This window comes from Pimephales promelas, chromosome 17 (assembly GCF_988280905.1).
Source record: "Pimephales promelas chromosome 17, fPimPro1.hap1.1, whole genome shotgun sequence".
NCBI classification, from domain to species: domain Eukaryota; kingdom Metazoa; phylum Chordata; class Actinopteri; order Cypriniformes; family Leuciscidae; genus Pimephales; species Pimephales promelas.
The window spans coordinates 30,581,978-30,603,841 of NC_142785.1; the positions used below are offsets into that span (position 1 = coordinate 30,581,978).

The following is a 21,864-nucleotide window of genomic DNA, read 5'->3' on the forward strand; positions in this document are numbered from 1 at the left end:
TTACATCAACAAATCCACACCATAAACACAGTGAAAAATTGCCCAATAATTGGATATTTTTCTTTCTTTCTTGTTGTTTTACAGTCAATAAGTGAATAGATATTGCGATTGCAATTGCATTTATCTTCCGTTTGTTTCTCCCAGTGGTGATTTTGACGCTTTCCTTGAGTCTTTCTTCCTTTCGTCCCTTCATCTAGGCTGGGGTTGGGAATCGCATGTCAAAAGAGGGAATGTTAATTTTGCCAAAGGTTCTGTTGCATATTAATTTAAGTCGCGAGCGCTGCCGGTAGATGACACCGACAGCATTTTGATTAAGAATTTTATACATGAAGAAATTTTCATTATCACTTCTCCTTGGTGATTTCGACGGGACGGTTTGGGATCGTGACCCGGCGCCGTGACAGCGGGTTCCAGGATAAACGGCTCTGTATTGAATCCCACCCTGTGCTGGATCCACACTTACAGCGGCAATTAATGGGGCCGTTTCCTCTAGGGAGGGCCCGGCCTTCCCAGGCCTGAGCGCCGCTATTGTACATAGGTAACAAGATTTAGCTTTTTTTTTCTTCTTCTTCTTTGCCGGCTCCTCTGATAGATGTGAGGGAGTCGTTCTGTGTGATTAGGGTTCCTGATTGACTTCAGATAATCAGGCCAGCAGGGTGTAATGTCTGCAAATAGATCTTAAAATGAGAAGAGAAAGGCAAGGTTTAAATCAACCGTGCCCTTTGACCTCAACATGTACGTGGGGTGTTTTTAATAACCATTATTGCGCTAGTTCGTCAGAACATTTTGATCTCATTAACAATAGTAGTTTTATATTAAAGAGTCTGGAATAGTGAGAATAGCAGAATGACACACTCTAAAAAATGCAATTTTGGGTATAAAATATGGACAACCCCAGCCATTGGGTTAAAAATGTAATTTAAAAATGTAACCCAATGGCTGGGTTTGTCCATATTTGACCCAACATTGGGTTAAAACAACCCAGCATTTTTTTAGAGTTCAGGAATATATAGTAATAGTAATATTTACACACACCTCATCATTACGAGGACAATCCATTGGCGTAATGTTTTTTAGACTGTACAAACTGTGTGTTCTCTCCCCCTAAACCTACCCATCACATAAAACTTTACACTCTAAAAAATGCTGGGTTGTTTCAACCCAAACTTGGGTCAAATATGGACAAACCCAAATGTTGGTTTAACACTTGAAAGTGAAAGTTGAAGTTGGGTTAAAATTTTAAATTACATTTGGCTTTGTCCATATTTGACCCAAGTTTGGGTTGAAACAACCCAGCATTTTTAGAGTGTATACAATGTTTTTTAAGCTATTTTAATTACGAGAACATAAACACTATTCGTGCACTCTAAAAAATGCTGGGTTGTTTTAACCCAATTTTGGGTCAAATATGGACAAACCCGAAATGTTGGGTTAAAAATGTAATGTAAAAATTTAACCCAACGGCTGGGTTAGTCCATATTTGACCCAAAGTTGGGTTAAAACAACCCATCATTTTTTAGAGTGTGTTGTAATAGTGTAATAGCTATGTCATTACACAAATGTGTGCCCCCCATAAACAAACACACACATTCCACATAAATATATGCCCATGCATTTTAAAGTTATAAATATTGCATCAAAAGTAAAACCTTTTGAGTTAAAAACAAAAGACTAATATAAAGTATTATCATTTGAGCTCCATTCAAAGTCACCGTGACCGCATGTTACACTATTGTACACAATATAAATCGCTTGGCACATTTTCACTATTGCACCACCCGGTTTGGCGTCATATTTCCGTTTATCATTCAGAAATGATGTGATCTGTTTGTGCGTCCTCTCCTGTTGAGCTGCTGAAAGCCCCCTAGTGGCACGCGGCGGTTTAGAAACCACTTCTCCCTGTGGCTTGTCATTCTAATAAGCTGAAAGAGCTATGAGATCCTTTAAGAAACCCTCCACCTCATCACCCCCAAAACCCCAGCGAGCGTGTGGCGGCCCCTGAAGTATGCTGACACATTTGTGTACCTGCGACAGAAAAGACAGAGGCCAACGCTGTCGGCTCTTACCTCAACCACTGCTCTACAAAATCAACCTGACAACTCGCTGTTTTCTCCATGGAGAGAAGCGTTCCCCCCCACCCGTCTTGTTTTTTTTTCCTGTTGTAAAGGATGCTTGCATGTCAGTCCTGTAAGCGAGAGCATCCTTATTATTTGCCTATAACCCTGTTTGAAAGCCCATGTGTCCCGCGCAGACAGGCAAAAGCAGCGGTGTCAGTTATCTGGGTAACAGCCATCAGAGGGACAGCAGCTTTGGAATGCATGTCTCCTTCTCCGCTTCCTTTCCTGTCTATATTTCACTCCACTTCAGACCATTTATCCCGCTGTGCTGCGAGCACTTTTGTCATTCCCTCTCCCTCCCGTTCGCTTTTAATGCGTACGAGTCGGATTCTGTCATCTCGCCGCTTCGTCGCAGAACCCGTACTTCATCTGTTGCTGCTCAAAGAGCACATACACTCTAAAAAATGCTGAGTTGTTTCAACCCAAATTTGGGTCAAATATGGACAAACCCAAATGTTGGGTTAAAAATGTAATACAATTCACAGTTGAAAGTGAAAGATGGGTTCAAATTTAAATGACATTTTTAACCCACAATCTGGGTTTGTCCATATTTGACCCAAATTTGGGTTAAAACAACCCAGCATTGTTTAGAGTGTAGAAAAAGCATCGTCTTGATTAGTTCTGAAGTTTCAGAAGAGTGTCTCAGTCTGTGTGTGTCATGTATTTTATTAGGAGACACATCTAAGACAAAGCTGATGCTATAACTGAGAACTCCATTAAGTTCAGTGAGCAAAGAACAGAATTGAATTTGGGTCCCCTATAGAAATCTCTTTAATAGATCAATTGTTTTTCTTAATGAGATCATATGAGGATCTTTTTTTTTTTTTTTGCTGAGAAAAACTTACAGGAGTAGTTAAAAGAAAAAAAAAAAACTTAGGAAACTTAAAGGAATTAAGATTTTTGATGAAAACATTCCAGGATTTTTCTCTATATAATGGACTTCAATGGGAACCAAACGGTTCAAGGTCCAAATGAGAGTTTCAGTGCAAACTGCAAACTGTTCAAAAGACTTTAAACGATTCCAGATGATGAATAAGGGTCTTATCAAGCGAAACGATCGCTTATAAAAAAAAAAAAAACAACAACAAGAAAGTTTAAGTTTTATAAGCTCAAATGCTCGCCTTTCTCTGTTCTGTGATGTGCGTTCGTGACTCTCCAGTTCGAACAACAAATCTTTTTCCGTGTCATTTGGTTCATTCAACGAATGAAATGAAAGAATTTACTCGGGAAAAGATTCGTCCAGCAAAAGTTTTTTTAAAAGTGAACTACTCCTTTGACCAATGTCTCAAAGCGTGCTCAGGTTTGCACTCACTTTTATCCACAATCTTTATTTCTCATGGAGGAGAGACAAAGAGTTCCCAGTTATTTGTCTCCTGCGCGATTAAAAAAAACAAAACAATACATTTTACGTTTTTGCGTCACCTAAAAAAGTACAAATTAAAACTCTTTAATATATCAGTCGTTTCTAGACAGTAATGAGATCAAATGGATACGTGTTTGTATCCCGAGTTTCAGAGGATGTTTCAAATTTTCAAAAAAAGAATTCATTGTAAATTCAAGCGTTTCACACTATTTTCTTTCACAGCTTCAGGAGAGACAAAGTTGATATAAAAGAGCTACATCTGAGTGTGATTTAAAAAAAAAAAAGCACCCATATGTATTGTCCTCTCTGTGTGTGTCCCATCCTCATGAATGTGTGTGTGTGTGTGAGAGAGAGAGTGCTCGGATAAAAAAAGCTTTCTCCTGACGTATTTTCCCACCATGCTGAGCTCCTGCTGGAGCGGGCCGCACAGAGCCCTGCTTGTGTCGCGCTGATGTCATAGGCCTGACCTGCCTCTGCTGTACAAAGGCTTTAGGTATCACTGCCTCTGTTCACACAATACCCATTCAAGCAGGTTGCTTTGCTCCTGCAAGCCTAAAGAACAATGTTATTTTTTGTTTCAGCATTATAAAGCTGGACTTTGCAGGAAACTCAACAGACAAAACCTTTATCAGACGATGCTTCGGGTAGGCTGGCAGTATAATCCGCCTCCATTAGCCTTTCAGTGTGTTTCTCTCTTTCTCTCTGTCTTTATTATTATTTTTTTTTCCCTCTTTACCATCTTTCTCGCTCACTTGCTCCCTTTCTAGTTGGCAAGAGACAAAGAGTACATACACAGGGGTCAAAACAAGACAAAGCACTGCGGATATTAAAATACATCAGCTTTTTTTCTATTTCACATTGTTCATTTAAACGTCATTCACAATACGAAGGACTTTACTTTTGGTGTGACGTCATAAATCTGCTCTTTTCACAATCCAATCAGCTCCTGATTGATTCATTTATTTTTTTCTCTCGCTGAGATTACTAAAATATGTTCTGCTTTGATTTTTAATCACCATGCATTTCGAATGAAAAGAAACGACATTCCCTTTTCAGATCGCGAGTTCACGAGTTTCCCAGTCGGAATCCCTTTTTTCCTGGGAACTGTCCACAGGCACGGCCGGCAAAACGGTGACAATGTAAACCTCTAATATATTTGCTTATTAGAATTCTCTGGATTTCAGTCAACAATATGAAAGCACCAAAGGCCTCTGGTCCTGCCATGTACAAACACACTCTCAGTGTGTGTCTGCGTGTGTACGTGTGTGTCTATGATTCATTCCGGTGCAGTTTTAGTCCTTATAAAATATTCATTTTGGTTGTGCAGGGTTCTGTAATTGCCATCTCTCAGACTGAATAATTTATACCACGCGCAGACTGACAAAGCTACGCCATACGGCCGCAGATGAATCAGGAACAAGGATCCGTGCTGCCAGCCGCATTATTGTTTCACAAATATGGCACTCACGTCATTTCTGGACGACACGGCATCTAATCCAGCTTCTCTTCATTTGTCATTTCTGTTGTTTTAGCTTTTGCGCTCGCCCTACTGTCTGACCCCTGGCTTTCGGAGTACGGGTAGCACTAATGCACCTTCACCCTCATCCTTCCCGCTCTGTCGTTCTCTTTTTCACGCATGGTAACTACACCTCACACTCTTGATCACTTTAGAAACATATATTATGCATCAGGAATAAAACGATGCGCGTTGTTCGGAACAACCCCTCTATTCGCTCTTCTCTTTGAGGTTTTTATTGCTAAGAAGTTGCTCTTTTATAGCTGGGGGAAAAAGACCCCATTAATCTCACATAAGCAGAGTTTCTCAAACAGTGTCTCAAACTGTGCTCAGATTTACAAATCAACGTGTGTTTTATTTCTCCCAAAAGTTTTTAGCAGAAACAAAGTTGATGCATAATTGAAACTCCATTAAAGGAGTAGTTCACTTAAAAATAATAATAATAATAATAAGTTACTAACCCCCATGTCATCCAAGATGTTCATGTCTTTCTTTCTTCAGTCAAAAAGTTCATTTAAATTAAGGTTTTTGATAAAAACATTCCAGGATTTTTTTCCATTTAATGGACTTCAATGGGAACCAAACGGTTCAAGGTCCAAAAGACAGTTTCAGTGCAAACTGCAGACTGTTTAAAGGGCTTTAAACAATGAATAAGGGTCTTATCAAGCGAAATGATCGCTCATTTAAAAGAAAAATAACAAAGTTTAAGTTTTATAAGCTCAAATGGTCGCCTTGCTCTGTTCTGTGTTGTGCGTTCGTGACTCTCCATCAAAATGAACGAATCTTTTCCCGAGTCAATTCATTCATTTCGTTCATTGAATGAACCAAATGACACGAAAATATTTCTCCAATAGCAGAAACAAGTTGATACTTAGATATGAAACTCTATGTATACCATGAGCAATGAAAGAGCAATCAACGATCAATAACACATTCCTATAGGTTGGTAATATAGTAAATATGAGCACATTATGATTCAAAACTATAGATGAGACATTTGTGAGATTATTGGGGTCTTTTATATACATTCCATAGGTCTTAATTCACTCCATTCAAAAGAGCTCTTGCCGTTATCTTTGAAGTCCCTCCACATTAGTTTTATATCTGGTCAGTTTTTTCAGGCAAAGTGACCTGCACATCCTCTGCTCATGTCCATTATGGAAATCTATTAGCGCGGATCACCCGCCGCCCGTCTGGGGGCCCGTAACATCACCTCTGCTCTGACTGGGCTACGGCGAGCTGATGGATGACTTGAAAACGCTCTGATGTAACGCTCTCACGGTGTGTGTGGCTGTTGACACGCAGGAATAATGACATGGACGAAGGGTCCACATGTGCCCGTGTCATTAGGCTGCATTACCTGTGTTAAAACCAATAACTGCCACTCAGAACTGGATACACATTAATCATTTATAATGTTTTAATACGTTTTTAATCAGCATCACTGAGACCACAGCCTTCAGACATCAGGCAAGCCGTGTACGTGTGTGTGTGTGTGCGTGCGCGCGCGTATGTGTGTGTTCCTTCATGGCCTGATTTGAAATGTGCTTTTTTCACTCTCTCCTTCCTGTTTTTAATTAATAATTAAAATCGGCAAAGATGACAGTTCCTAATTAGGGCTGTCTTGAAAGAATGTGGGAATGTATGAATTTTAGATGGGGAAGGAGAGAGAGAGGGAGAGAGAGAGGGGGTAATGAACACACAAGGAGATGTCTGGAGTGGAATAGAGACACAACAAACAAAGAGACAAACAAAATAGCGATCACATATCCATCAGCAAGTGAGGATTAGGTCAGGTAAAGACAACAGCATCCTTGGCCATGTGTGGCCAGTCTTTCAGCCAATCAGAAGCAGGATTGAAACCCACCACCGACGCCCCCCACCCCCCACTCCTTTTCCGCCCCTCACCTCCTCCCGGGGAAACTTGAGCCCGCATTCCCAACATCAAAGAGCCGAGCGTGGGGATGGAAAGAGCAAGAGAGGTAAAACATGCATAGCCTACTACCCCTTTTCCACAGAAACAGGGCTGGTTCTCGGGCCGGGGGATTTGCAGAACTGTTTCAGAACCGGCCTACAATTCCACTGACTTAATTGTGACGTAATTTACTCTTTCACTACATAACCGACTGGCAATTTCTTGTTTATGTCTTATGAGTTTTAGAACATGTTTTATATTTATTTTAAGAATTTGATGCACTGCCTTTAACACACACAGCGTATTTGAATATTTATTGAATAAAATTCAAATAAGTGATGTTTTGAATATTCCATTTATTAAAAATTATAATAATATATTTATATTATAATCTACAATAATATTAATAATATAAATTATTAATTATAATAACAATAACAACAATAATATTATTATTATTATTAAATTCTAATTTATCGAATATTTATTGAATAAAAAAATCATATAAATGATGTTTTGAATATTTAATTTATTAAAAATTATAATAATATATTTATATTATAATATATAATGACATAAATTATTAATTATAATAACAATTACAACAATATTATTATTATTAAATTATATTTTATTTAATATTTATTGAATAAAATTCATATAAGTGATGTTTTGAATATTTAATTTATTAAAACATATAATAATACATTTATATAATAATAATAATAATAATATAAATTATTATAATAATTATATAATTATAACAACAGTAACAACAATATTATTATTAAATTCTAATTTATTATTCAATTATTAATTAAAAATGTTTATCTAAGGCTAAAAACAGCTGGAGGGATGTTTTGTTTATTTTAATGTGAAAAAAAAACAACTAGTTTTGTATTTGTCGAAATTTTTATTTTTAATGAATAAAATTTAAATAGCAATAATTTCATATGAGATGTTTGTCAATTACATTTTTACTAACTACAATTATATTCTAATAGTATTAAACCATGATTAAATTAATTATTATCTTATTACAACTTATTTGATGTGTTTGTTATCTTGCATAACACCCTGTCGTGGAAAAGAGGCCAGATTTGCAACAGGGATCCTCCTCAAGATCCTTCACTACACCTAAACCAGAAAAAAAAGTAGTAGAAGGGGGGAAGAGAGGGAATGGTAAAGGAGGTTGGATGGAGGAGGGCGACAGAGAGAGAGAGTGTGTGTTTAATGAGGCCCCAGTCTAAGACAAAATGCTGTGATTGACAGAAGCAGTGATCTGTTGGGGAAATAATGTCAGAGGCATGTTACACATTAGGAAGAAAACTATGGAGGAGAGGACGAAGAGAGAGAGTGAGATAGAAAAGAAGGAGAGAATGTGCACACCAGTCTGGGTCTGGTACAGCAGTCTGCCTCAGGGAGAAAACACACACACACGCAGACAGGAACACGTGACTAAAACACTTCTGGCATAAATATGTTTGGGCAGATGCTCAGATATGTTCAAACATACAACATTATGTATTTCTTTCACACGTTCGGGTCACTTCCTTCGTGATCAGACAATTAAGCAAGTGCGGATTCAGGTGCTTGAATCCTTATTTGAACACACACCTTCAGACAAGATCCAAAAGGGAGTTCAATAGTGCTTGTCTGTGATTGCTAAGTGGTTAAAACGGGCTAGCTTCAAGTCTCTATGATATTTTGGGCTCCTCCAAGTGTAACTCTGTGGGGTTTGTGTACGCCTGGTTTATTGCCTGCCAAGTGTAGAGTTTAAATCTGAACGCTTTGAAAAGAAATAGCTCAGCACAAATGGTGTAGACGAGTTACTCACCAAAGTTCAATACTTGGTGTTATGGGTTTTGAAAAACGTCTCTGTCAAATAAGATTCAAGTGCACCCAAGAACCAATCAGATGCAATCAGGCCTGTCAGCCAATCAGAAGCCAGAGCTTGTGCATTTTGGAAATGTGATCTGTATTGACCTGTGTACCGTCTCAGCTTCTGGACCTGAAATCAGCAGAATGTACTCGTGTAAGTGTGTGTGTGTGTGTTCTGTATTGTCTGGCTGGCAGGGGTCTGATCAGCTAAAGTTGCTTCGTGATCAATACTCAGCAGAGTCACACAGCTGTGCCCTAACCATTAACGCCTGAGCAGCAATTAGTGTCCACACTGACCGCTCGCACACACACACACACACACACACACTCCCATCTGCCATTGTATTTCTTTACCTCTCTTTACATCCCCTCATCTGTCTTGGGACGACAGGAAGAAAAGCAGTTGCAGGTTTTCCCCCTCTTTTGTCTTACCACAACAACATTCGACAACAAAACAAACACAATAAGATCATTTAAGGCGCTGCCAAATATTTGAAAAACTCCAGAAATTATTGAATTCTTGTGTTTGTGTGATATTAAAGCCGATAGAATTGAGATCTCCTAGACAGCGCTGAGGTTAAATGAAGAGCAAAACGATCAGTTATGAGATGCGCATTATTTTTATACACAGTAAAAAGTGTTTTTTTTTTTAAAGTTATTATATTATATTATTAATTCAGTGTGTTACTTGCAAGTTGTATTTTCTTTCTAGCAGTTTCCTAGTAAAAATGCTTTCAAAGTAAACCCTTCACCATCCTATTTTAATGTCAACAATGGTCATGGTTTATATTTCTACAGTGACAATTAAGAGATCAGATTGATACTTAAACTACATCTGAGCTAAGAAAGAGCTGTGGAAATGTTTAAATGGATCTGCAGTTGACCTCCCAGTGCTTTTACTCATGTAAAACACACTGAATTTGAGAGATCAAGATGATGGCGGCTCGGAAAGAGTAACCTCACCGGCAATTATGACGGGGGTTTATGGGACAGAAGCATCGCCCCCTGCATTTATTTGTTTTTGCGTCTTTTGTGCTGAATGAAGTGGGATTAGCGTGAAGGAGAGGACGGGAGGGGGACTTGTCCTTTGAATGAGGGCAGGAAAACGATCCAATGATGGTTTGGGTTAAGATAAGAGCTAAGGGCTGTTATTGAGCTGATGTGCTTGAAACGTACCCCTTTTTTTCCTCTCAATTACCTCAGCCTGTGAAGCCAAAGTCCTTTCAAACGACAAGCCCCCCGTCTTCTCTCTCTCTCTCGTCCGCCACCATCATAAGCATTCGGCCCCTCTGGTCAGAAAGAGAAAAGGCGGTGAAGGACAGGTTGTATTAATTACTCCGCGCCGGCCGGCCAGATCATTTTATCACAGATTTGTCGACAAGTTGCAGTGGAAGCTAGAAGTCGAACGCCTCCGGTGAAGAACAAAAGCGAGGGAAGAAGGTCTCTGATGTGAAATTAAACACGTCTGCTTTGCTTTTTTTTCTCTCTGACAAACCAAATTCGTGTCTCGTGTAATTGATAACTGCCTCGGCCAATTATTTTGCGCGTTACAATACACAGAGGCCCCCTTTCGCTGCTACAGCTCTTCCATAATTAGCTATGCTAATATCCCTTTATTGGCCTTAATATTGCTCAACATCTCCGTGGCATCCATAGGCCACCAGAGTCCTGTGTCCTGTCACAAATGCTGATTATTGAGAAGGATAGCTTTAATCAAACATAATTGCAGTTCATTTTTTTTTCCTTGGATCCTTGCTCTCCGTTGCCAGCATCTAATGCCGCCTTCTCCTTGATATTCCATTAAATGACTATTTAACTGCCGCCTTTATTTCCGACGGTCGCGAACATCACGGCAAAGTTCTGGAGCCGTTTAGAGAGAGCAAAAGGGAGAGAGAACCGTGTGGCCGTAATTGCTTGCCTTTTCACAAAGGACTAATTTACTCAATCCCCATGCAGAAGTGAAACGGCTCTAATTCAGACGAAATTACGCCGCTGTTGTGGACAGCAGCTGAATATCATTGTGTTCAGAAAGCGGTGGAAATTCACTTAATCAAACTCGGAGGTAAACAGACCCCCGAGCGAACACGCGCGGCTACTGAACGGGGTCTTAATGAGGGAGTGCGTTTTCACGCATTAGCCTGTTGGTGATAATACCCTGCCATTTCATCTATAATTCATTTAATGATTTTCTTTGACATTAATTGTAAATGTGTTTGGTTATAGAAGTGGATTAGAATAACCTCTAACCCTAGTGTTCAACTTTGGCAATACGTCCCGAGCTGAGCTGTGACTTGAAATTTCAAAACTAGATGTGTGTGAAAAAACTTAATATTTACATTGAGGTGGGAGTCAAGTTATATATAATGAGAGAATGACTCAAACCTGCAGTTCACAGATTTTCTTTTATAAACATTCCCACAATAATTAATCACTTGAAAACTAAAAAAACCCAAATTGAGTGAGATGAGACGTGCGCTTAAAAATAGTCTGAAGCACTTGCTCTAATTTACTGTAAAATACTTGTTTTCTATTTTTTTCTAATACATTCCTATTTTTCTTTCCTCAGCCCCAACCTTATAAGTGTACTTAAAATGCCTTCCAGGTGTTATAAGTTTTCATGTTTTTGCGGCATCTATTGAAATTGATGCAGTCCATCTCACTTTCAAACCTCTGAATGGGTGCTTTGCAATAATCTTTGAGTTAGCACAAGTGTGTCCACCTGTGTATAGCCATTTGTTCGCGCCTATAGAGTAGGAAAAACACAAGTGAGAGAGAGAGAGAGAGATAGCGAATGAGAGGGGTAAATAAAGTCTATATTTCAGGCTTGATTTACTCCGATACCTGCTGTGAAACATTACAGCTCTATAGGGAAATAAAGACAGGGGCGGCGAATTACAGCTCGTAATACTCATTCTGATAACGGCCTGTCCAACAACTACCATACACACACACACCGTACACAATTAAAGCTAATGCTCTAATGTTTCTGGCCTCTTCTGGCTGTTATGACTGCCATCTTTCTTTATGCCCACCCCAGCGATGCTGAAATTCGCTTTTTATTGACGCCAGTCACTAAACATTTTCGGAAACTACCAAGGCCACCTTCGGGGCCCTTGCCTCGCCTTTCTCCGACTTTTCCTCAATCCGTCTCAATCCTAAACATTCCCTCTCTGTCGGGAGGAAAGGGTGACTGTATATAAATGAGAATTGGAAGTGGAGGGTGTTCAGGGTTGCAGATGTCATTTCACACAGTGATATATTGCTCGGCTCGGGGTCCCATCGGAGAGTCCGAATGAGAGACTTCATCCTGCATACGCACACTGTTTACCTAGTGAAATACATGTGTAATGTGAAATACACGGTAGCGTGCGCGAAAGCGAGAGAACGGGGGACCTTTACGACACGACGTCCGGCCCCTCAAAGGTTGGAGGGCTGAGGTAAATATTGGTGGACATGGACATCCATAAACAAAGACACATTTCCCACTGGCTGGATAGAAGCCCGAGGCCCTATTTTTACATCAAGTCAGTTCACTCCAATCGGTCAGACATTTCTCCACACATTTTTTCTTCTACAAGTGGTCTTCCTCTTACACGAGCCTTCAACTTCCTCTTCCCCTAAGCCCCTCTTATCCGTCTTCCTTCTCTTGAAGGGTCTCTTAGAAACGCCAGGTTTTAGTTGTTGAGGTGCGGGCAAAATGACGTTTGCCGAGCAGATTATGCAGTTGGTGATTTGCGCAATAATTACCGGGTGCTGTCGTCCCGGTGGCGGGGTGTGTCTAATTGTCTAACAGGACTGTAAGTTCGCGGGCCGCTCTCACCTCGTTAGGTCTCCTACCCCGTTCGCCGGTCCTCGTCTGTGATGAGCAGGGCTCAGGTGTGCTGGTTTACCTCCCCATTGAGCACGTTAAGCCTTAATTACAGGGTAGAGCAGGGGAGGAAAGAGGGGGGCGGAATATTAACTGACTTCCTGTCAGTGACGGGCAGATGGGTTCTGTGGGGAACTGTGGGATTTGGATGCGTCAGCCACACGGACAGACTGAAAAACAGATAAACAGAGAGACAGGGAGGTCGTGGGAGGGTGAGGAACAAAACACTAATGATCATTACTCTGAGGGGAATTATCTAGAAACAAGGTGAATCCAGCTGTCGGTTTGATCACGCTTTTGTGCGTGGACGTCCTGGACTGGTTGTATCTTGTGCCGGATTGATCGTCTAACGTGGAGTTTTCCCTCTCTTGCAGGTTCTTTTTGAAATTCTTCCTCAAGTGTAATCAGAACTGCCTGAAGAATGCAGGAAACCCACGGGACATGCGCAGATTCCAGGTAATGTTTTCTTTTTTTCACACACACACACACACATTTTAATGTGAAAAACAGGCCACTCGCCAGGGTAGCTGTATGGTGTTTTACTTTGTGGATATTTTTAAACGGGCTGCCTTGACCCGGTCGAAGGCCAAATCTGTCTCCTCCAGAGATGCTTCGATTCTGCAATTCTGCTCAAGCACATTCCTGATGTTACACACACACACACAAATAAACCCTCAAGATCTATCGTTCTATCCATTGATCCTCTGTACATTATATATAAAGCTCCCATACAGGGCTATACACTCCACAAATGTATATATCTACACCACTTTCATTCATGTATACACCTCTGTATATACACTCTTAGAAAAAAAGGGTTCTATATATGAAGCATAGGGTTCTTAACTCAACTCCAAAGAACCTTTTATGCTAAAAAAAAGGTTCTATAATGACAAGAAAGAACCCTTTTGGCACATATAAATGAATTATTCATTCATATATTACATTATTCTGCAACATTTTGTAGTTGTAATTCAATTATTGTTTATTAAACTGTTGTAGTAACTTAATATCACATTTTAATATTTTTGGATCTTCGTGTGATATTGATTGACTACATAAAATTATATAAATACATTTTTCTAACCCCCTTATCTTGAATTTTGTGATCATTCACATGCATTCATAAATACATTTTAGGGACTTGATGTTTGTCAATAATATGAAATATGTAATCCGGAAAGGACAAAACAAATGATAATGAATGAACCCAAAAGGTTCCATATAGAACCTAAATGGTTCTTATTATTGAACCCTTAAAAAGGCTTCTGTTTAGAACGTTTAGGGGTTCCAAATACGTAGCGCTGATAGAACCTTTTAAGATTCTATATAGAACCTTTTCTTCTAAGAGTGTAGGTGGTACCATCCAATCACAGAGACATTATTAGATACAGTACACAGAAAGGCCGCAGCCTTGGACTTCATTACGTGTATGTGTGTGTGTGACAGCTCCGCTTAACCCAGTGCTGCCAGGATGTGTGTTTATATACTTGTGGTTATATAGATGTATTGTTGAGCAGGCAGCAGTGGTGCAGCCGCTTGCACAACTTTCATTTTTCATGCTTTGGAACGTCAAGTGTCTTCACTGATATTGATCCATGCGTCCAGAGCAGAAGGTCAGAGCCGGCGTGAGAGGAAGTGTCCTTTCTGTCTGCACTGCGAGTAAAAGAAACATCCGTCACTGTGGATGTGCCTCCGCACAATAAAGTCACTGGACCTCTCTTTCTCTCGCTGTAACAGCATGTCTGGGTTTTCAACCTATTTACACTTCCTCTGCCTCAGCACCTGGTGGAGGTGTGTGTGTGTGTGTGGGTGTGTGGAGAGCCATACTAATGCTATCCTCAAAGAGTACTCGTTTCTGTTCATTCATCACACTCTCTTCCCCATCAGTGGAATCTGTTCATATCTCTTCAAAACTTCCTTTAAGGAAACATCACCCTTCACAACCTAATCATTCACTTCTCAAATCCACATTCTGGTGTTTATATTCATTTATACAGATAATCAACAGACAATTCCAACCAAAAGCAGACTGTGAGATAAATGACCCAAACCTGTGATGCCTGTCAGTCTGTGAGTGGAGTCCATTAGCAAGACACCTCTCCTCCAGCGCTAACCCTTAAACTCTGCTCTGCTAAGCTAAATGCCACCTCCAGAATAAATTTCACTCATGGTCCTTTCTCCATGATCTCATGGCAAGGTCATGCTTTTGGGGTACTGTCTTCCCCCATTTGCCATTCCATTTTCCTTCTCTTTTTTTTTTTTCCTGTATTGCACTCAGCCAGAAAGCAGAATAATATTTAGAGGCCTATTCACACCATATATTTTTATAATTTTTTTGTGGCAGGACAGACATCTAGAATTATATTTGATTATGAAAAAGGAATCTGAAACGAATGTGAAGTATCTTACAAATATTAAGCCATTAGTTGTGTTTTTTTTTGTATTGATTATATATTTATTATTTTATTTATTTTTTATTCTGATTAGTGATTTGTTTCAGTATCCAAACACATACAAAAAGTATATTTTTTTTATTATTTTTTTTTTAAAAAATCCAAAAAGTATTTATTATACATTTAGAATTATTATTGTACTTATTATAAATTTTTATTCCAAAAAGTATATATTTTATTCCAAAAAGCATATTCAATTTATCATAATTATTGTATTGATTATATATTTATTATTTTATTTATTTTTTATTCTGATTAGTGATTTGTTTTAAAATAATTTTGATGCTGAATAATAAATTTCAGTATCCAAACACATACAAAAAGTATAATTTTTTAATTATTATTTAAAAAAAAAAATTCCAAAAAGTATTTTTTATTATACATTTATAATTATTATTGTATTTATTATACATTTTTATTCCAAAAAGTATATATTTTATTCCAAAAAGCATATTCAATTTTATCATAATTATTGTATTGATTATATATTTATTATTTTATTTATTTTTTTTTATTCTGATTAGTGATTTGTTTTAAAATTATTTTGATGCTGAATAATACATTTCAGTATCCAAACACATACAAAAAGTATAATTTTTTTATTATTATTTTAAAAAAATTCCAAAAAGTATTTCTTATTATACATTTATAATTATTATTGTATTTATTATACATTTTTATTCCAAAAAGTATATATTTTATTCCAAAAAGCATATTCAATTTTATCATAATTATTGTATTGATTATATATTTATTATTTTATTTATTTTTTATTCTGATTAGTGATTTGTTTTAAAATTATTTTGATGCTGAATAATTTTAGTATCTAAACACATACAAAAAGTATAATTTTTTATGTATAATTTATAATTTTTTTATTCCAAAAAGTATTTTTTATTATACATTTAAAATTATTGTTGTATTTATTATACCTTTTTTGGGGGACAATTTTATTTATTGTTTTGATGCCTAATAATTCATTGTATCCAAATATTTGTCATAAATTGTGAACATTTTAAGGCATGTTATTCATTGTGAGCAGGCCCCGAGTATCATCCTCATTGTGACTCTTGACTGTGGACGTGACAGAGGGAATATTCCAGATTGTAACTGCTCCACTTCCACCTCAGACCCCCCACAACAGCGCAGCCCACCCCTCTAACCCCTTCCCTCATTCAGATGCTAAACGGCCCTAATTCTCTCAATGCAACTGTATGGGCAGCCCTCTTTAGTAAACAGATCAACAAAAACAAAGAAAACCCCCTCATCTGCTACCAGAGGGGCTCTTCTCAAAGTCTATTTTTCTTTTCGTTTGAGGGTCTGCCACCCTTCTCCATCACGGCCCTTACTCAAGCTGTGACTAATAAGATAAAACAGCTAATCAATAAATCTATAGATCAATGTAATAGGGTGAGCTAGCGATCTGTGGGCCGTTTGAGTGGCCGCTAATGGATGATGGAGCAGATGAGAGACTCTCCACTTCTTTCTGTTCACCTTAAGTGGCAGATTAAACACTAATTGTAGCTTTTTGTTAAAAAAAAAAAGCAAGAGCGTTTCAAAATGGAGGCCTCTCTTTGATTGACAAGGGCTTGGCTGGTTCTTCCCAGACAAGCCTCTCGTCCTTTATCTGACATGCACACTCTTGTAACCGCCCAAGTGTCTCCCTTAAATGGGAAAAAAGAAGCTCTCCTCCTTACAAAGGTTAATTATATTCTTCAAACGAGAAATTAAATGTGCTTTATATAGAGTCGATTCCTTCATTGGGAGAAAGAAATACGAGACCTATTGCAGCCAAGGACTAGAATAAGACAATATTAAACATTTTTCACCTTCCTTAAGCGGATATGACACCCATAAATCGTGTAATCCACAAAACGTTTCAGAAAGGGTCTTGATAAATTTTGAATGCAACATTTGTTTGGAACTTTCTAAGCAGAATTGATCCATAGCTAACAGTAGCCTGTTCGGATTCAGGCTGGGTCATTAACAGTCAGACGGCGTTCGAGCTTACACGAAGCATATTGAACCGCGCAAGTCATCTTTAGTTGCTTAAGGTGTGAAAACAGACTCTCTTTTCAGAATGTAGTGATAACTTATTGTTTTAATAATGTAAAGCCCACAGGGAGTTGTTCCACCAAACCCAGTAAGACTGCAAAAACGAGCAACTTTTCCCTTGTTTCACTCCCTCCTGCTTGGCTTGGAGAATAAACAATGGGCACAGGTTCAAGCACCAGCGAGGCAAATGTGTTTGCGGTAATTTTTTTCCAAGGTGTGGAGCGATCGCACGGTTGTCAGCGTTCAAAACAAAGCCTTGCTGCTGGTATACGGAGGAGAGAAGTCAAACAAACAAAGCCGTGTGTGTGGCGCGTGTGTGTCCGTGTCCAAAGGACCCTACTGATCAGACGCTAACTGTACTGAGATCTGCTCTCATGTTGAGTCGACACCACAGGCCAAAAAGGCCTTTTCTGTTCATTTTCTCGCAAATAAGACCCACAACAATGAGCAAGCTGAATAAAAGAGCTGTGGTTTCGGATAGAGACCCCTCAGAAGTGTCCTTCTTGTTTCTCTGGCCTTTAAGAATAGAAAGGCCTCTGGTCAAAAACAAGCCTGCTATTTTATGGATGCCAAATGATTCATTTAGTTGAATGAAGTCGATTCTAAGTTTAAGTTTTATATTGAGTTCGTATTTTTGGCAAGAAATGTGAATATTGATTTCTACAAACTTTATCATACCAAACTCCATATTATATAGCTATGAATTTTGTAATTTAGGACGTTTATTTATATATTTGATTTGCTTACTTGCTTGATTGATTAAGTTGTCTTTTCAAGTTTAAGCATGGAATAAAGCAATATTATTATTCCATTATTTGGAACGATGTTATTTGTTAGTTTATAATATCTAATATGTGACCCTGGACCACAATAGCAGTCTTATGTGTCCATTTTTTAAAATTGATATTTATACATCACCCGAAAGCTGAATAAATAAGCTTTCCATTGGTGTATGGAGTGTTAGTTGTATCTCGGGCAAATATTGTCCTATCCTATTTAAAATCTGGAACCTGAGGGTGCAAAAAAAAAAAAATTTGAAATCTTGAGAAAATCGCCTTCAAAGGTTTCCATTTCTGTTGGCGAATATGCTGCATACACTTACAAAAATGTAATTTAGCTATATTTAAGGTAGGAAATTTACTAAATATCTTTATGGATCATGATCTTTACTTGATTTCCTAATGATTTTTGGCATGAAAGAAAAATCGATAATTTTGACCCATACAGTGTTTGGTTGGCTATTGCCACAAATATACCCGTGCAACTTAAGACTGGTTTGTGGTCCAGGGTCACATATATTCAATAATATTTGGAATTTATACATTTTTAAAGGCCTATTCATACCAATGTGAAGCAATGCATGTCTATGAACTTCTTCACACAGGCCCAATGTAGAGATTGAACATGCCATCAAACAAGTCTTTACGTTTTCTCCACAGGTCGTTGTATCGACAACGGTTAATGTGGACGGTCACGTGTTGGCCGTGTCGGACAACATGTTCGTCCACAACAACTCAAAACACGGCAGAAGAGCTCGCCGTCTAGATCCCTCAGAAGGTACGGCCACTCCTTATCTGGAGAATGGTAGGCACATTTCCCATAACACTATTATTTGCAGAGCTTCTCTCACTTTCTCTTACTGTTTTCCTGCTTTCCCCTTTTCTCATTTTATAGCCCACATTCTTTTAGTCATCTGTTCTCGCTCATTCACGAAACATGGTAGTGAAGCTTTAGAGGAAACATGGCTAGTGCATCTTTTAGAGAATATTCATGCTTTCTCTGTTTCCTCAGAACTTTTTATTTGAGATTTTATAGTGTTTCTACCTGCTTAATTCATCACTAATTTTATTGTTAATATTATTGCTGATGTTATTGTACTCATTTAAAAAAATAAATACAGTTTTTGCCATTTTTATGAATGATTTTGGGCCACATTTTTCACAATTTTTTTTTGTAATTCTCAAAATCGTGTGATGGCTTATGCATTTTCTATCACAATTTTAGCACAGACAGGAAATCCGTGTTGAACATATTCATGTTCAATATTTTCCGTGTACTTTCAGCGACCAATACGCATCGCTAGTACGTTTAATACATTTTGCCATGAAAATTTCTCTAAATTCAGTGCAGAAAATGAACTGATTACATACAGACTTGGTTTTAATTAACACTGCACTCTCTCTCTCTCCCTCTCTCTCTCTATATATAAGTAAGTCCTTGGATGGGTAAAATTCAGATTTTGCTGCTTTGTTAGACTGAGCTGGTTTTGATCACTCTACTTTAGTACTCAAATCTCTGGGCTAAGCATTAAAACAGAACATAATCTTTGCTCATTAAAAAACATAACATTAGTATTTTCTTTGTCTTAATCAGTCCTTAATTACCATATCAACCAAGGCTCCAGTAATATTTAATGATGCAAGAAAAACAGCATCAAATCCCGACTCGTGTGAGACAAAAAACCCCAGCAAAAATATTTGTTTTCTATTTCTCGGCTTCTCGCATTAACGCCGGTGAAAAGCAGTACAGAAGTAGCGTAATTGAACGTTTGTGCCCTGAGCGCTCGAGTGTTTGGTATTCTGACGTATTGTTTGTCTCTCTGCTGTAGTCGCTTGATAGTAGGTGTGTTTTCCTTAGCAACCGCCTTTAATTAGGAGAGCAATTAAGAAGGTTGAGGCCTCTCCCCTCGTCTGCCCGAGTCCCGTGAGACCGAGGGAGAGAAAGACAGAAAAAAACACGGCCCAACCCAAACACTGCCGAGGCTATCCTTCTTCAAAGAGTCCTTCTTATTGTAAATCTTCCATTACTGCGTTTACAACCACCATGTAGTTCATCTGCGGACGGATTTCAGTGGTTTTATTGTTAGAAGAGGATGTGCATGGACAAATTATGTTTCACATCGCTCATAATTTTTATGGTCGCCATCAAAAAGTTTCTTTCGTACCCATTATTAGGCCTCGCGTATGATAGTTACGGTCGAATTTAAACGAATCCATTCCCTCTCGCGGTGAATTCTGACAGCACTGTAACAAGTGGTGGCGATATTCCTGACAACTCTTTTAAATTTCCGACTGTTTTAAAAGCTCGCCTCCTCCTTAAACACCCACCGGCCTCGCAGACGCGTTCTCTCACCACTTAGTTACCTGCTGTTTCACCCGGCCCTGATGGCAAATTTGGGCCGTAGTGAATATTACAGCTACCTATCTAATATCTGGCCCTTTAAGGGCGACCGGGGGGCCGTTAAAACAGAAAGAAAGAGTTTCCGAGCATCCGAACTTGGCGTTTAATCACTTCTTTAAACTCCAGAGAATGTTTAAGACTTATCATTTGGCCGAGAAGGAAACGAGAGAAAGGTTCGACCTGTCGTCTCTTTCCATTCTGGTTTAGGAGAGCTTCTTGCACACATGTACAGGATATATCGTCGTAAAATATAACTCCGTCCATATTTACGGTCAAGTCCAGGTCTGCGGTGCAGATACAGGGTGGTTTAGATTAGAAACACATTCTTGAAAGTGATAAATGCAAGCCGAGAGAGCACGAAAGCAGCCACGGGGAGGTCCTACCGATCCTCCTGTCCTATCACACTTTTATCTAATCATCTAATTCAGGCGAATTTTCCCGGACAGTGAATTTACTCTGCCTTCTGATCTTCAACTTAAAGTAATTCCCTTCACATAGCCCAGCGGACCCTCTCCGAGCACATGAGCCCCTTTCATTATTTACAGCTGGAGAAAGAAACCTGGGGGAGGAGAAAGAGGCGAGCGCACACTATATAGGAGGGTTTCTTTTGCATTAGCGCCATTTAGATACGCCACGCAGAAACATATGTACAAATTCACACAGGCGCGAACACGCACTCGGATCCAAACGGCCCCATCTGCACATAGCCAGACACAACATACACAATCGAACCCCCCCCCTCGCCCTCTCGGGTCCAAATGCACACATTCCCCGATTTGAAAACCGCTTAGTGTTAATTCCGCGAAAGGAAAGACGTATAGTGATGCACAAGACCGAAAAGAGAAGGAAGACATTTAGAGCAAGGAAAAGAAAGTCTCTCTTGCGGTGCACGCACACCCCCTCCGGTCTGGGCCTACAGCTCCGGGTTGATTTGCATACCAAGTGGCGGTAATGTTGTTAGGTTTATGCAATAAAGACGAGCGGTCGGCGTCTGTGAGGCCGTAGCCAGTTAGAGAGGACAGATGGGCCGACGTGAGGTAAGAGCTCTAATCCCATCAGCGCCGGGATCAGCCTGCCATCTGGACATCCCCTGCACAATTACAAGACATTTTACGCGCTGGAACAAAGGAAGGTTGCAGCAGGCAGGATGGGACCTGTTAGAGTGCCTCAATATTGGGGAGCGCAGCGAAGAAGGTGACAAAACACGCCGGCCGCCATGTTGCCATGGAAGACGACTCAAGTCCGATTAAAGCTTCACACCAAGACGCGGTGGTGTTCTGTAAACAATACACACGGGAAAACGCGCACACACACAGTCTTGCTTGTTGACCGTCCACTTCAGCCAAAGGAAGCCTGATGAAACAAAGCCAGCGATTTCTCTGAGCGTAAAGAACTAACACAACATGATTCGATAAACACGGACATGCATGCAGATTCCTTTTTGCAAGACTATTATAATAATTTAGCATTCGTTTTTTCAGTCTCTATAACAAACCGGCTACTATTATTATTT

General features: G+C 39.1%; 1 protein-coding gene across 14 annotated transcripts in view; it reads left to right on the top strand.

The window, feature by feature from the left end:
- Positions 1-21,864, top strand: part of ebf3a (EBF transcription factor 3a) — a 102,442-nt gene that overhangs the window by 47,806 nt on the left and 32,772 nt on the right. For 8 of the 14 annotated variants that reach the window (XM_039665355.2, XM_039665349.2, XM_039665348.2 and 5 more), the window contains exons 7-8: positions 13,035-13,116; positions 18,611-18,755. In XM_039665355.2, coding sequence (XP_039521289.1) covers positions 13,035-13,116; positions 18,611-18,755 — 227 coding nt within the window. The remainder of the gene's footprint in view (positions 1-13,034; positions 13,117-18,610; positions 18,756-21,864) is intronic. The other 6 variants (XM_039665352.2, XM_039665358.2, XM_039665353.2 and 3 more) reach the window with 1 other exon arrangement.